Genomic DNA, 13911 nt, shown 5'->3' with positions numbered 1-13911 from the left:
ACGTATCCGATTCATATCCGATTTATTACCACATGAGTGAGGCCTGAATCCGATATGAGAAAATCGGAATCCATGCGTTTTTTTCCCTGCTTACACGTTCAGCGGTCATATCCGATCTGTGCCACATGAGAGGAAAAATCGGATTTGGGTTACTTGAACCATGCAGTGTAAACGAGGCCTTACTGTGGCACCCACCCCTGGTCCTGGAGCGCCCACAACTGTACTCACCAATCTGACCCAACTATTTCAGGTCTTTAAGACTCCACTTATGAGCTAATGAGTTAAATTAGGTGTGTTTGATTAGAGAGAGATACAAAGGGCCCTATTTTAACGATCTAAGCACATGGTCTATAGCACACGGCGCAAGAGTGCTTAGGGTGTGCTGACACCACTTTTGCAAGTTTAACGACGGGGAAAATGGTCGGCGCTCAAGGCGCATGGTCTAAAAGGGTTGTCCCTATTCTCTTAGTGAGTAATTGGTGTGTTTTGGGTGTAACATGCAACAAACCATTCAGAGTCTCATCTCCCATTCCATTTAATAGCCAGTTGTGCTCGCGCCTGATTTGCTATTTACCCCATGTTGCAAGCAAAAAGACTGAACGAACGTATCAGCGGATCAGCGGATCAGTTGCCTCAAAAGCAACGTGGCAACAATGTGCCTGAACAAACCTCATTTGCATATATTTGCAATTTAAACAACTGCGTCAGGCTGAAACTAGCAAAAAACACTTGCGTCGTGCCTGGCACCGCATTGCGCCGGGTGTATGATAGGGCCCATAATGTTAAAGGGTTAGTTCACCCAAAAATGAAAATTCTGTCAGTATTTACTCACCCTCATGTTGTTCCAACCCCGTAAGACCTTCGTTCATCTTCGGAACACAAATTAAGATCTTTAAGATATTAAGATCGCTCCTGCATACAGTCCATAGGCTTCTTGAGGGACTGGCTCTTGCTGTCTTTGAAAAGTCATTAAAGACATCGTTAAAATAGTCCAAGTGACTACAGGGGCTCAATCTTAAGTTTATCAAACGACGAGAACACTTTTGTGCGCAAAAAAACAACAAAAATAACGACTTTATTTCAACTATTTGTTTATTTCTCCCTCTGCGCGAGTCAGGTTACTAGTTTAATAGCGTAAGCTTCTGTTATTGTACGTCACACGCATCACACACACATGACCAGCGTCGGCCAATAGTGAGCCTACGTGTGACGTAGCTCTACGCAATCACACTACGTTAACTGACTTACAGGCTCATGGAAAAGGAAGTGAATAGTTGAAATAAAGTCGTTATTTTTGTTGTTTTTTTGCGCACAAAAGTGTTCTCGTCGTTTGATAAACTTAAGATTGAGCCCCTGTAGTCACTTGGACTATTTTAACGATGTCTTTAATGACTTTTCGGGGACAGCAAGAGCCAGTCCCTCAAGAAGCCTATGGACTGTATGCAGGAGCGATCTTAATATCTTAATTTGTGTTCCGAAGATGAACGAAGGTCTTACGGGGTTGGAACAACATGAGGGTGAGTAAATACTGACAGAATTTTTCATTTTTGGGTGAACTAACCCTTTAAGAGTGGGTTTACTCTGGGGTTGGGAGTATTGGGTACTCCAGGACCAGGGTTGGGATTCACTGATTTAAGGCACTCTTATTGAGTGTCCAAATGTCCATTGCTAAGCATCTAGTCATAACGTTTAGCACTGCAGTGTTAACACCACAAAAAGCAGTGCTTACCCCGGGTAAAAAAATCAGTGCAACCCTGCTTTTAAATCACAAGTCTGAAATGTTCCCCAACCCAGGTATAAAGTTTAGATGATAATCCAGGGTTACGCAGTGTGAGAAGCCCTTATGTTTGGTTGGTCTGTATATTTTGATCATTGTTTGTCTTATATGGTGAATTTAATCTTGACTGTTTGCAGCGTTCTCCACCACACATCCTGGTCCCTGGCCTCCAGACATCGATTTCTCCAATGTGTTTTATTCAGATGAGGTCTACTGCTGTCCTTCGCCTTTAATTCATGATCATAACACCCAACCGACAGACACAACCATGCCCTTTGACTTTCTTTCAAAAACAATACAAGGTCAGAGTCACAGTAGCAGCGTTCAATCATCGAATAGTCTATAATATATATATTTTTGGTTGACTTCATGTTATGTTTTATTTGTTCTCTTTCAGAGAAGTGGTTAGGACAACTGCCAGACAAACTCAAAAATTCGACTGATTGTAAGTTGACCGATTAAAAGCCTGTTCATGCCAAGATTAAGGATATTTTACTGTACCTCCTTTACACTGAGACTGAAATGTTGTAATATGGACAACATCATTGTTTAATTTAGAGGCTTTTTTCATTACAAATGGCCTCAGTGTGAGTAGTTTTGGTGCAAAAATAATAGTTTATGAATGTCTCCCTAGGATAAATCCATTTTGTCAAACCATTTCTTATTCCTCATAGCAGAATGAATTAGAGCTGTTGGCCACAATAAAGACTCACACCTTTACGTCTTTACTCATATCTTCTTCACAGGGACAAACACAACTATACAGTCCATTCGCATAACACAAAATCAACAAGTTATAGACCAGCAGTACTGTCACCAAGAGGACTGTGGGTAGGTAGCAAATTTGCATCTTCAATATACACAAGAAGTATTTTTTAGTATAAAACACTCGTCATGCTGTGACAAGTCATATATTTCCCTTTATGAGATCCATACCTAGCTATTTCTGAAGATCATATTCACATCAGGGTCCTGATCCTGAAAGTTGTGTGGTTGGAACGACAGCTCTTAAAGCATAGGTTCTTGTTTTTATGACATGGACTTAAAAAAAACATTATTTTGATCAAAATAAGCAAGCTAGTTTAGTTTATTCTGATTATTTACTAATTTAATGTACACCTTTTAGTTTGTCAAGAGATTTAAAAGGTGCCATTTTTGAAGAGTGTGCATGTGCGAACATGGAAATAAACTAATTACGTCCGTAATTTGAAGCAAAAAAATCTTGCATTAATTCTATCTCGAATGAATTAATTAAGATAAGTTATTATCCACCACCTGCATTACATCATTAACATGGTTGAACAACAAATTTGCAACAATATGGTTTCAGGAAATGGCTGCGACTAGCTAGTTGATTTCTTGACTTACTTTACTAAAGTTATCAAAGAATGTTCTATAGTAATGCATTTGCATTTTACCCATTGATCTATGTTTTGTAGGAAGGGAAACTACAAGTACCTCATTCCCCTCAGTAAACACATCCCACCCAACATGCCCATAACCCTCCAAATGAGGTGAGTAAACTGTTCATATACTCCACACAGTCTTGGTTATTAAAGCTGGAACATTTGCTAAGCTCAGTATAAAATTGACAGTTTTATCTATTAAACGTTTTTTTTTTCATACTGAAGAAACGTGGTTCTAAGCTTTTTTTGCATAATTCTGTTATTTTTCTTTGGTTTTCCTTCAAAGTTTATATTTGTTTGTTATCTGGCATGAATTTTTTTACATCTCAAAAAGCTGTAATTTTAACAAACGGGTTGGAAAATGTTTCATACCAGCTGTATAATGTTCAAAATAAAAATCATTGGACATGTGTTCATGTTAATATAAAGAACCGCGGCCTCATGCTGGTCAGGTGGGTGAATCAGAGCCACATCGCACTCCTGCTTGTGTAATATTTTTAGACAGACCGTACATTATGAAAAACAGTGTCTGCATATGTGAATCACATTCTCATTGATATGAATGAGGGTTTTTGTTCCCACACTTGATCAGCACAAATGAACTGCTGGTGATCTACTTGTGTTCACATGATGAGAGCGAACAGTGCTCCACAGTCCTCGATTACAACAGCTTAGAGTCAAACACTGCCCTCAACACACAGGTACTTCAGCACTTACAATTATTAATTTTTAATGAAATAATAATATTCTATATTCATAATAGTTCAAATACATCATACATTTAGAATAATTCTGTAACAATTATTGATAACTCCCCCCTCCCCCCCCCTCAGAATTTATTATTGATTCTGTTAATGAAAATCATTATCATATAAAAAATCTGATCACATTTTATTTAATTTCCAAAAAAAATGGTTATTGATTTCATCATGCATTTGTTAAAAGTCTATCTTTTCCTTAGGGCTACATACATAAGTGGACATTGGCGGTGGCCAATCACCATCGCTCCTCTTACTATTTCCGCTCTTCAGTTGCTGTGAGTTCCTGTGCATCTTTTTTTGTTGATCTCTGAATGAACGCTGTCTTTATTTAAAGACTTTAATCAGGGTGAACACCATATTTAAAGGGATACTTCACCCCTGGAAAGATGAATGTGTATTTAAAATGGCTCGTTTATGTAGAAGAAATGTGAAATTATTTTTGAATTTGGAGCTTTCTAGACTGAGAAAAGCCAGAAAATGTGTTTTTGGCTTATGTGGATGAAAGACAACAACTCCCAGAATGCACTTGCTTCACTGCCCTAGGAGGCCACGCCTACCGGTAACTAGGGTTGGGTATCGTTTGAATTTGAACGATTCCGATTCCTTGTTTCGATTCCGGTTCCTAACGATTCTCGATTCTGATTCTTTTAAGAGGCGGGGTCAAAAAAGTTTAGCTAACCTTGCTAACCAACGGCCTTTCTGAAGGAAATAATCCTTTCTGAAGGAAATACTCCTTCTGTCACAAATACTTGTCACAAATTTAGCATTTTGCAGAGATTTCGTTATTTTTAGAAAAGTGAAGCCACACTTTGGACCGCCGACGTAAGCTACTCATGTTCGACTCGCGCGGTTATGCCAACACTTCCGGTAGACGCTTCTTCGTTGGTGTTGTTCAGCGGTTTCTTCTTCCGCTCGGCGGACTGTGAATATCAAAAGTAGGAATTGAAATTTGAACTTTTGAACGATTCCGGGAAAAACTAAAAATTAGTCCCGGTTCCAATCGATACTCGATTCTCGATACCCAACCCTACCGGTAACAGAGCGCAGTAGTTAAACAACAAGTCTAGGCTACTAGTGAGTCTCCATGATGAGTCTGCCCGAAAATGTGTTTCAAGATCGCCCAAAACGTCAGAGATTCGGCTTTTGTGTTCTACAGTCGCTATTCATTATGTTTACTGTGGCGAGCAGGACGAGTGAGGGCCGCGGGAGAATGGTGTGAGGTCTGTGGCGTGATTACCGATGTGAGACGAACTCATATCTCATATCTCTCTCACGGAGGAGCGGGAATTTTCTTTGCAATGTTAAAACGCACATCAACCGATCACTTGTTTAGCGTTCATGTAAACACTACATTCAGATTCACCAATGGAATGAATTCAGTTAGATTGCATGTAAACAGTGAATGGCGACTGCAGAAAGCAAAAGCTGAATCCCGGACATCGACGGCCGGACATGTCCGGGAAAAAGAGGACGGTAACCCCTACTACTCAGCTTTCTCCACAGAACAAGAGCCTGCTAGCTTAGCTTCCAAAAAAAAGATGGCTGACACTATGTGTTCATTCTGTGAGTGAGATCCTCCCTCTATAGGCGGGTTGAGGACATGCGGGACAGACCCTACTACTGACTGTAGTTTTAAGCCTCTAGACAAAAAATCCCCCGATGACGCAAAATGACGATTTTTGCAGACAAAAACATAAATCTCCCGTCTCAGGGGGATATGAGGCTGGAAAGCACAGTAATTTGAAAATACTACAGGTTTTCTACAAATACAAAGCTAAATCCAGAAGGATCCCTTCAATATGGCATGAATGAAAATTACATTGTAAGGGACAGGAGTACAGTCTGTCCAGTGGACTAAAATTCAAGGCTTGTGAAGATCAGAGGTGAGCTTAAAGGGTTAGTTCACCCAAAAATCAAAATTAAGTCATTAATTACTCACCCCCATGCTGTACCAACCCCGTAAGACCTTCGTTCGTCTTCGGAACACAAATGAAGATATTTTTGATTAAATTTGAGAGCTGTAAAAAGGGACTGCCTCTTGACGGCCCAGAAAGTCAATGAAGAAAATGTTTAAATATCCCAAGTGACTACCGTGGCTCAACTATATGTTTATCAAGCGACGCGAATACTTTTTGTGCGAAAAAACAAACAAAAATAACGAGTTTATTCGACTATTTCTTTTCTTCCTTGTAGGCCAGAAACGAGATTTCCTTAGATTTCCACGACGCATGCGCGAGAATTGCGATCTGAAGTGTAAAGCAGATCGCAATTCTCGCGCATGCGTCGTGGAAATCTCGTTTCTGGCCTAGAAGGAAGAAAAGAAATAGTCGAATAAACTCGTTATTTTTGTTTGTTTTTTCGCACAAAAAGTATTCGCGTCGCTTGATAAACATATAGTTGAGCCACGGTAGTCACTTGGGATATTTAAACATTTTCTTCATTGACTTTCTGGGCCGTCAAGAGGCAGTCCCGTAGGCAGCCAATGTGGTAGTTTTACAGCTCTCAAATTTAATCAAAAATATCTTCATTTGTGTTCCGAAGACGAACGAAGGTCTTACGGGGTTGGTACAGCATGGGGGTGAGTAATTAATGACTTAATTTTCATTTTTGAACTAACCCTTTAACAGATGAAATATTAATCAGACTGTACTTCTGTCAATGTTAGTGTCTATTTAAATATAAAGTCTATTTACATAGAAACCAATGTAGATGATGTGACTAGCAGCATGACATATTTTGTTAGTAGTGACATGTTTCTTTCACACAGGGTCTGGCTGATTGTAGCACCGATCCCAACTACGCAGAAGTTTTATTTACTGACTACCACTTCCAGTTCTACCGTCGCTGTGACTGATCAACACCAGATGATGCTGCTGTCAACAGCCCTTCAAAAGCAACATCCAGTGACTTGACTGCATTAGTAGGCCACACAAACCGCAGGTTGTACATTAGATAGAAAGAACATCTTTCGTGGGCTGATCTTTTGTTGCTGAAAAAAAAAAGCAAATAGGTTTCATTTTAGTTTATTCTTATTTTACTGTTTTTTTTTGGAATCAGAAGGAAAACCTCTGAACTCCAACGTGATGAGTAAAGTAGGTCTTCAGTTTTGATTTGACATGCATATTTAAACAATAAAGAGATGATGTTTGTTTTGTACTGAACCATGCAATCAAATGATCTTTTGCTATAGTAGACTCGCACTGTGTTACTGTATTGAACTAGTTCATATGTAAACCTGTAGACCAAACAATCACTCAACTACAAAAACTGTACTACTGTACTAACTGTACTTAAATAAAGTCTAGCTGTATGACATCTGATTATTTTGGAAGTGGGGACAAATGGGAACACTTGATATTTAACAATATTATTGCTCTGCCTGCATTGACGCCATTATGCGAACTGAACTGAGCTAGACGATGACATCACTGGTTTCTCCAGAGCGGATATATATATATATATATATTTAACTAAATTAATAAAAAATTTTACAACAAAAATGAAACATCACTGAACTTAAGCTGGACTATGACACTATTTTCTTCTAGATCTGCTGTACAGCAGAAACAAACTTTCTTGCATTATTTTCCTGTTATCGCTGTGAAGCTGTTTTGAAACAATCTGTATTGTAGCGCTATATAAATAAAGGTGACTTGACTTGACTAGAAGTCAAATTCTTTTTATAGCCAAAGACTTCTAGCTACTGTAAATCCCTGGGAATTAAGTGTTTTGTAATAAAACCGGCTAAAACAGCATGACACATTGAACTTATTAAACGGGTCATATAATGCCATTTTTGTACAAGTTAATATGAATGTTTAGGGTCTAAATGAAAACTTTGTAATATACTTTTATTAAAAATTCTCATTGGTATTTTAAGAAAACACCATATTACCTGGTCAAAATCAGCTCTTATTTCCAGCACTCCGTTTCAGTGCATATGCCTTTAAATAATAAACCACGCCCCTCTGTTCTGCGGGCGTGGACGCCAGTGGAGTGTTGCATTGACAACAGTTGAAAGTTTTGGAGAAAGAATGGCAGCGGGAGTCTCTAGCCATGTTTCCATCCACTTGTCAATCGTATTATCTAAAAATGGGTTAAAAAACTCATGCGGATAAAGCTGGTGAAAGTTTGTTTCCATCCAACGGCTTTAAAGCGAATAAAAACCAGTACGTAATGATGTCACATGCTGTTTTGCGATCAAATTGTTATATCGAATTGATTTGAGACATTTTAAGGTGTTTCCATTTATTTTCGCACTGAATCGAACAACATTTAAGCAAACTTTTGCGAACAAAGTTTTGTTAGACAAAACGGATCGTGCCAGCTACCAAAAATGATGAATATTTCACAAGTTGAAGGCTAATAATGCTTATGTGCCAGCTAATAGCGACATATGAATGGGATAATGTATGCGAGGCGGTTGTTGGTTGTATTCGCTATAACAACCGCCTCGCTATATATTATCCTGCTTATTAGCCTACATATAAATCAACCAAATAAATCAATAATTTGACACAAAATATTGACTTAAAAACGAGTTTATTGATTTAAAAACGAGTATTGCTTCTGCTAAAGAAAATAGTCTGTTCCGTCTCTGAACTGCGTCCATGGCAACGGTGTGTTATACTAGAAGCGCCGCAGTCTGTTAACTAGAAATAACAGACCACATTCTACATTACAATTCAACCAAGCCAAGTAAAAACAAGCAAAACTAACCTAAGAAAACAACGACGCTATAAACATTGCTATGATGATGCCGATGCCCGTTTATGCCCGACGACAGCGGAGGTGACTGTGGCGTGGGAACGACAGCGCTCCATCAGTTCTGGGAGATCGTGGTTCACGGAAATCCTTTGGTTGAAGCATCTTTTTGCTTTGTCCACTTACATCTGTCTTTGTTGACATCCGCCATGTGTGCGCAAACAGACTGGCCGGAAATGAACTCGTCTTCTGACGTGTTGCAACCATAAAAGGGCATAAAACTTAATCGCAATTCATTATTTATTCGGCAAATAACGTTTCCATCAGCTTTTATCGCATTAGCCGTATATCGATCAAGAGAAAATCCGATGAGACCGAACGTATTTCATTTGAGTCGATTTTCATGAAATTTCATCGAATTTTACTGTTTCCATAAGGCATTTTTCATTCGATATCACTTAATTCGGATAAAAACGTGTCGATGGAAACATGGCTTCTGACAAGGGGGTAATCCGTCGTCTGGAAGTTGAAGCCTCGCGGGAGCTGACATCTTGTAGCAGAACTTCACTTGCGTTAGCATTCCCATTGATTCCCATTCATTTTGGCGTCACTTTGACAGCGAATAACTTTACATCTGAGGCGTTTGAAGATCCCATTTGTCCTTTATTTATTTCTAAAGAAAGAAACACAACAATGTATAAATAGCGCCATTACCTTGTAGCTTATGTTATGGCCCCGTAGAAGCAGTTTTAGTGAAAGTAGGCTAACGATTGCGTCATACCCACGCGACTCTCTGTCGCACAGTAGAGAGATTACCGTATGGACATGAGAAGAAGCTCGCACGCAATCAGGGAAACGTGGAGGCAAAATGACAAAATAATTAATCAGAATACCTAGCAAAAGTGTCTCCTGCTCCTAGCTCATGGACAGCTCCTACTCACACTCTCCGCCTCTGCATGTTCCGGAAGGGAATGATTCAGATTTCTCATGCCACAGCCACTAGAAGACAGACGGGTCACTCACGTCCCACTACGTAGTCAAGCTCTGTTTGAGTCTGTGCGTCAGGGACGGAAGTGCTAAAAATCGCCAAATAAGTTCCAATGAGATCGCTCTGTCCATTTCTTTTACTGTCTATGGTCTCTGAGGACACATCTGTGCAACCGTATCAGTTTGAACCGGAGTCGCACCGGAAAAAGATAATGGCTGCAAAGAAGTTCGACAATTAAAGGGTTAGTTCACCCAAAAATGAAAATTAAGTCATTAATTACGCACCCCCATGCTGTACCAACCCCGTAAGACCTTCGTTCGTCTTCGGAACACAAATGAAGATATTTTTGATTAAATTTGAGAGCTGTATAACTACCACATTGGCTGCCTAAGGGACTGGCTCTTGACGGCCCAGAAAGTCAATGAAGAAAATGTTTAAATATCCCAAGTGACTACCGTGGCTCAACTATATGTTTATCAAGCTTTTTGTGCGAAAAAACAAACAAAAATAACGAGTTTATTCGACTATTCCTTTTCTTCCTTGTAGGCCAGAAACGAGACTTCCTTAGATTTCCACGACGCATGCGCGAGAATTGCGATCTCCTTACACTACTTCAGTTCAATTCTCGCGCATGCGTCGTGGAAATCTAAGGAAGTCTCGTATCTTCAGCGGTTCAAATTTAGGAACATCAGAATGATTTCTGTGTTTATTATTGCACCCAAGAACAGAACAACACAATCGCTTAGACGCCATTCAGTGTATCAACAATGACGGACTATAGTCTATGATGACAGCTCGCTCAGGCGGGGTCTGTGTTGAAACACTGCTGTCAATCAACAACCGTGGGAGGGGCGTGCGACCGTGTGACGTCACACAGCGAACGGCTCGATTTGAGGCAGGGGTCAACATAAAAGGATATTAAAACAAAACCATAGGATGGATTTTTATCATTAAATGACAACACACATTGCAGTACAATCAACTTGTAAAAGTGCATCTACCATTATATGACCCCTTTAACAAAATAATTTAAAGAGAGTGTGTATCATTTGATTTCTTTAATGTATTTTTTTGCAATTATTTCTAACAGTGGAAGAAATCTTTCCTCTTTCTCTTTTGTCTCCCTTTCTCTCCCTCTCACTTCTCTGTCTCTTCTTTCTTCTTTTTCTCTGGCCTTCTGTTCTAGACTCTTCTCATGCTCTCGTCGCTCTCTTTATTTTCTTTCCTTGTTTTCCTCCATCTCTCTCCAGCGCCTCTCCTCCCTTTCAATGGCATATCTTTCTCTTTAAGCTTCCCTCTCCTCCATCTCTTGGATCAGCTCCACCACTTCTTTTCTTTTCCTCCCTATTCTTTTACGCTCTGACATCACTGAGGATGGAGAGATAACAGCAACATCCGGGCCAGATGAGGCAATAAAGCTGGCTGGTGTGATGGAGGGTCTGGAGGTTACATCCCCATCCTCAGTCTGTGGACATTTCAGATCCTCTAAATATTTGTAAACAGAATATCAAGACAGTTCATTATATTGTAAAACATAACATTTGTTAAATGATTGCATTACGGGGCCAAACATGAGGATGATTCAATCATGACAGAATTATAATATTGGTATATAACTATAATTAAAAAAAAAAAAAAACTTACATTATATTTTTGTTTAAGGTTTTCCCCTTTTTTCTGAACAGCAGACATTTTGCCCTCAAGGCTGTGCTTTGTGACAAAACTCTGCAATAAATGCACATAAATCAAGCATAAAAGGAATGCAGTAAGAGCTTGAGTAGAAATGTTTACATCTACAAATAAAGTACCATTGAATCTACAGCACTTGAATAAAATTACATAGTACATTTGTTTTGTGTACTTAAAACCTTTAATTGCAGTGTTTCTTTTTCCGGTGAAGAGGGCTTCATTATCCACTCTCCACTGTATAAGAACACGGGTGTGTTCATCAGCGCCTGCAAAATCCACACAGAATTTAACATGTGATGAACTATGGTGAATCTATTAATGTTACATTGAGAAGTTGAGGTAACGCACACTTGTTAACAGATATTTCATAATAACAACACTGGTAAAGGAAAAATAAAATTGTTTCAATTTACTGATTTCATTAAAATGCCAAACAACAAACATCTTTGCTTAAAGGTGGAATACCTAAGATTTAGATGCCGCTAGAGGGCGCTACATTCAAAACAACAACAACGGCTTTGCTTGATGACGCCGTGGAGGAACGCGGAATGATGGGAACTGTTGTTTTCAACTCCACCGTGGATTAATCAGTCAGACGGGAATCGACAATTAGTTGTCATGGATGAGGTAAAGTTCGATTTCTATAAACGTTGCGTTTAATGACATGCTTGTTTTTGAAACTGAAACAACCGCAAGAAAAGTCAGGTTTAAAAGTAAATTAGTTATCACAGATGTTTCTGTACGAGTCACTGGACGAAGTGACTTATTTTTGTCTCAAATCGTTGCTAATGGATCCTGACTTCGCCCTATGCTGCAATATAGCATTCATTTACAGAAATCAGCTGCTTGAATAACAATAGCTGATGTTATTAGATTTTTCAGGTGAGATTCTCAATTGATTCAGTTAACGGATGATGATCTGAGGTAAAGTTTTCCGAATGTAGACTCAGCAGCGATTGTATTTAATTGTACAGTACAATCATAACATAGAACCGACGTTATCTTCCTTTCATGCCATTAAACATAACAATATTGCTGGCCATACACTGATGAGAAAGTGCGCGTCCGGTGTTACCTGTTGTCCCAAATGTGGGTGTGCGACCCCCTTTACAGCCAACAGTTCACATTTTGAGAATAAATGAAAAGAATAATTGTGCTCCATTCCATAACAAATGCGCGACACAAGCTGACGTTTGTTGCTTGATAGACGCTAACGTACAACTACAACTTCCGCATTTGTTTAGGACTACACGCAGGACGAGCAGAAACCGAGGTATCACGCGATTGACTGGCGACTCCCAGCTCACCCCTGCCCACACGCCCCTTTTCCTTGGTTAAAATCTAAATTTTCTCGCGATTTAAACATTGTTTGAAACATTTGGAATATTGTAAGTTATCATCTTAACTAAATATATAACACTGGTCTTGTGATTTTGGGATATTTTAATGCAAAAATCTTAGGTATTCCACCTTTAAAGAAAACAGTGTTAGCTAGCTGAATAGCTTGGTCTATTCTGTAATAATAATGATACAACTATACTTTTCTGAATTGGCTGGAAAAGGTCACCCTCAATTTACATTATTTAAACTTTTAACATGTCAATCGTTTACTTATATGATGTTAAACAAATACAATTTAGGCCCTGTTTACATGAGAACGATCGTGGGTGAAAACGTAAAAATATTTTATCAGATGTGCCTTTCGTTTACACGGCGCCGGCGTTGTTGGGGCTTAAAAACGCAAAAAAGTGAAACCACCCTCCAGAGTGAAAATCTTAAAAACGTTCCACCACCGCGTTCCCGTGTAAAGGGTAAAAATGCAAAAGTCTGCTAGACAGTATGTGTGGCAGTGCTTTACATCACCACCTAGCCGCCTAGAGTGCATACTACATCAAATTTCACACACTTTTGCATCACCATATGCATGCGGATTTCCCACCCATAACGCTCCTTTTTGAGACTCTCCTCATGTGTTTGCAATTTGACTATAATGATGCATTTAAAAGTTAATGGCTCAACGTATCTTTTGTAAAGAACTTTTAAAGTTAGATACTGATAATTAATCACTCAAGCCTCTTTATCTAAACCTCTCAACATAACCGCGGGACTCACGCGTCCTCCATGTCTGTAGTTGTTTTTAACACTTTTTACTCGTGTTTGTAGTTCTAACCGAATCCTCGTCCAGCGCACGATGGGTTGTGGGCAATATCAGCCGTTAGAGTGTGCATCGATCTGCCCTGTATCTAGGGCTGGGCGATATATCGCACGATATTGTTATGCGCATCTAATCAGTAAAGCCGGTTCCTTGATTAGTAGTAAATCACCTTCACCTGCTTTCAGATGGAGCGGCATTTACTACAAAGAGCCGTAGTTCACTGACAAGCTGAGCCATATCGCGTAAAAATATTAAGGACATGTCGCCAACGGTAATTAATGCGATATGGCTCAGCTTGTCAGTTAACTACAGCTCTTCGTCACAACAAAATCTCCCGTGTTAAATTAACACACCTGGGAGTGTATATGAGTCCACACTCAAGAGTGATAAAGTTAATGAGATAATTAAGTGATTAATTGAGTTATGATTTA

General features: G+C 39.3%; 1 protein-coding gene and 1 pseudogene across 4 annotated transcripts in view; one reads left to right on the top strand and one right to left on the bottom strand.

Moving 5' to 3' along the window:
- myrfl (myelin regulatory factor like) overlaps positions 1-7606 on the top strand; it is a 48846-nt gene extending 41240 nt beyond the window's left edge. For all 4 annotated transcript variants that reach the window (XM_039655885.2, XM_039655884.2, XM_039655886.2 and 1 more), the window contains 7 exons: positions 1915-2079; positions 2175-2222; positions 2524-2608; positions 3217-3291; positions 3776-3884; positions 4145-4219; positions 6712-7606. In XM_039655885.2, coding sequence (XP_039511819.2) covers positions 1915-2079; positions 2175-2222; positions 2524-2608; positions 3217-3291; positions 3776-3884; positions 4145-4219; positions 6712-6798 — 644 coding nt within the window. In that variant the 3' untranslated portion in view covers positions 6799-7606. The remainder of the gene's footprint in view (positions 1-1914; positions 2080-2174; positions 2223-2523; positions 2609-3216; positions 3292-3775; positions 3885-4144; positions 4220-6711) is intronic.
- A 3075-nt stretch (positions 7607-10681) lies between these two features.
- Positions 10682-13553, bottom strand: LOC148966928 (uncharacterized; annotated as a pseudogene).
- Positions 13554-13911: the final 358 nt, after the last annotated feature.

Source organism: Pimephales promelas, chromosome 24 (genome assembly GCF_988280905.1).
Source record: "Pimephales promelas chromosome 24, fPimPro1.hap1.1, whole genome shotgun sequence".
In the NCBI taxonomy this organism is placed as follows: domain Eukaryota; kingdom Metazoa; phylum Chordata; class Actinopteri; order Cypriniformes; family Leuciscidae; genus Pimephales; species Pimephales promelas.
This window is presented reverse-complemented; position numbering and strand designations above follow the sequence as displayed.